The sequence below is a fragment of the Sinocyclocheilus anshuiensis genome, unplaced genomic scaffold (assembly GCF_001515605.1).
Source record: "Sinocyclocheilus anshuiensis isolate Anshui unplaced genomic scaffold, SAMN03320099.WGS_v1.1 scaffold284, whole genome shotgun sequence".
Taxonomy (NCBI): domain Eukaryota; kingdom Metazoa; phylum Chordata; class Actinopteri; order Cypriniformes; family Cyprinidae; genus Sinocyclocheilus; species Sinocyclocheilus anshuiensis.
In genome coordinates this window covers 985,976-988,956 of record NW_015554266.1, presented here as the reverse complement: position 1 = coordinate 988,956, position 2,981 = coordinate 985,976, and the positions used below count along the sequence as shown (strand labels likewise).

The 2,981-nt window shown below is 38.2% G+C and overlaps 1 protein-coding gene across 2 annotated transcripts in view; it reads left to right on the top strand.

Moving 5' to 3' along the window:
- Positions 1-2,621, top strand: part of LOC107671286 (cell division cycle-associated protein 7-like) — an 8,880-nt gene extending 6,259 nt beyond the window's left edge. The window contains exons 7-10 of one of the 2 annotated variants that reach the window (XM_016464180.1): positions 1,363-1,497; positions 1,626-1,775; positions 1,913-2,049; positions 2,233-2,621. In XM_016464180.1, coding sequence (XP_016319666.1) covers positions 1,363-1,497; positions 1,626-1,775; positions 1,913-2,049; positions 2,233-2,263 — 453 coding nt within the window. In that variant the 3' untranslated portion in view covers positions 2,264-2,621. Of the gene's footprint in view, positions 1-1,359; positions 1,498-1,625; positions 1,776-1,912; positions 2,050-2,232 lie in introns of both variants that reach the window. The other variant, XM_016464179.1, reaches the window with a different exon arrangement.
- Positions 2,622-2,981: the final 360 nt, after the last annotated feature.

The following is a 2,981-nucleotide window of genomic DNA, read 5'->3' as shown; positions in this document are numbered from 1 at the left end:
GCCAATCATAACGCACTGGATAGCTGGCCAATCAGAGCACACCTCGCTTTTCAGACCGATGAGCTTTGTAAAAATCGATGCGTTTCAGAAAGTCTGAATAAGCTCTTTTGCACTACAATCATTATATCTGCACTGTTGTTTACTTCACTGGTTTGCACTCTATCTGCCATGCGCCTTGTGCTGCTTTATATATTTTTTTACATTTTACCTTATTTGTATAATTGTATAGTTGTATTTTATATTTAAATCTGTATCTATCTGTATTTATGTTCTACTGTTAGTGTTATCTGTATGCACCAAGGGTCTGAGAGTAACGCAATTTCAATTCTCTGTGTGTATGTGCTGTACATGTGGAAGAATTGACAATAAAGCAGACTTGACTTGACTTGAAAGGTGGGGGATAGAGGAGAAACAATAATATACAGTATGTGGAAAATAATGTTTTTTTTAACCTTAAACTGCATAAACACATTTCATTACACCAAATACACAAAATAATGTTCTTTTTAGCAGCATCATATGACCCCTTTAAGTCTACTTGAATATATTTTAAAATGTAACTTATTTTGATGCAAAGCTGAATTTTCAGCATGATTACTCCAGTCTTCAGCAGTGTTGGTGGTAACGCATTACAGGTAATGTGAGTTACGTAATCAGATTACTTTTTTTCAAGTAACTAGTAATGCATTACTTTTAAATTTACATCAAAATATCTGAGTTACTTTTTCAAACAAGTTACACAAGTTACTTTGTTTTCCCATTTATTCACTGACTCCTCTCCTGTCCCTTGTTGAGAGAAATTAGGTGTGAGGTGCAGAGGCACATCCTTCAGCCTATGCCTTATTCATTTCACTTTTGGTGTGACTGTACAGTTGCTAAAAATATAACTTTAGGGTTTTTTTGTTATTATAAATAAGCAAGCCCAACTTAGGTGACAAGTAACAAAAAAGTAACCATGCATTACTTTCCAAATAGTTACTTTTTATGGAGTAATGCAATATTGTAATGCATTACTTTTAAAAGTTACTTTCCCCAACACTGGTCTTCAGTGTCACATGATCCTTCAGATATCGTTATGATTTGCTGATTAAGAAGAACATTTTTATATCAGTGTTGAAAACAGTTGTGCTTAAGACTTATTTTAGGAACATAATGTCTTAACTGCCACTTTTCAGCAAGAATTAATTGAATTGATCAGGTTTTCACTTCTTTGAAAAGGAGAAATCTTACTGTCCCCAACCTGAGCTTTTGAACAGTAGTGTACATGCAGTCTCAAGCTTTCATGTTTTGTCATGTTAAATTAAGGTGAGTGCCTCTGTATTGTTTCTTATTTTTCATTTCCCCCCCATTGTGTGTGAGCAGAAGGAGCCACGTCGGCGCAGTTACAACAGCACTCTGACGATTCCTCATGTCGTGAGGCCTGTGGAGGAAATCACTCGGGCTGAACTGGACAACATCTGCGTCAACGTCAGAGAGAAGATTTACAACCGGGCCACTGTAAGTCTCCTTCAGCATGAAGCTTTTACTATCACAGCACCGGTTCAATACCCAAGCCTTCATTTCTCAGCTTGTTTGAAGCGCTGCAGACTCTTCATGAGCGTGTGGGCTGTGCTTCTGTCCATCAGGGTTCCACCTGCCATCAGTGTCGACAAAAAACAACCGACACCAAGACCAACTGCCGCAACCCAGAATGCGTGGGTGTTCGCGGGCAGTTCTGCGGGCCTTGTCTTAAGAACCGTTACGGAGAAGATGTCCGTGATGCCCTCCTGAACCCGGTTAGTGACGTTTTCCAGTCTTTAAGCACATTGTGAAAGCATTAGCACCAGCATATGGGTTATTTTGATCAGATCAGCTAGCATTTTTCTAAACGATTACATCGTTTTGCTGAGATGTCGTTGTTTTCTTCTTCTAGGAGTGGCTTTGCCCCCCGTGCAGGGGCATCTGTAACTGCAGTTTCTGCCGTGCCAGAGAGGGCCGCTGTGCTACAGGTGTGCTCGTGTACCTGGCCAAGTACCACGGCTATGACAATGTCCACGCTTATCTGAAAAGGTATGTAGCTGTGTTCCAAAAATGTATGGGCTGCCTATCTAGACGGCATTTTAAAGCATCACAGTTGCTGTGTCTGTAGACCACTCACTAAGTGACTGTTGTCAGAACTGTTGTGTCAGTCACTTGGTGGCTTTTGGGTGAATCTATGAAAGCGTAACCGTGACCTCTGACCTTTCTCCACAGTTTAAAGAAGGAATTGGAGGAAAGTGAATAAGATGGTTGCCACGTTCTACGGAGTCCAACCATAACCGACATCATCCTCAAGTGTCTTAATCGTTGTCGTGTGATTCACAGAGCCTCCTTAAACCTGCTGCAGGTTCAATTTGAGTAGACCGTTGTGTTGTCTACATGAAATCCTTAAGTTTGCATTGTTTTAAATGTATCTTTTTTTTTTTTTTCTTCAAAGGGAATGTTTTTATCTCTGTACTGTGTTGGGAAATCTGACAATTGTTGGCTGCAATACTTGTTGTCTTTGCTGTTTTTTACCATGATTTTTCCAATCTGTAAGTTCTCCAGACTCTGTTATAACTGCGCAATGTACTGCTGTAGTACTTGAATAAAATTTGCTCTTTTTAAGTTCTGTTATCTTTGTGGGAACATGTTCATGTTTTGTTCTTTTGAAAATCTTATACCATTTTTAACAAGTTGTGATTTGATGTTAATGTTTTCCCTGACATCTTCAATAGATGTAATTATTAAAGACATGTACAATCTAAACTGAGAGCTAATTGAAGAATGTCATTTTACAGTAAATGTTTTTTTTTTTTGTAGTCATGCCAAGCATTAATATTTTATTGGGCAGAAACTGTAAAATCCTAATCTTCATCTAGTAACTCGCAAACAAATTTGTTCTTTTTCTGAGGAAAATGGCAACATTTTGGTTAAACAATGCTGAATTATTCTTTTTTATTCTTATTCTTTTATCTATTTCA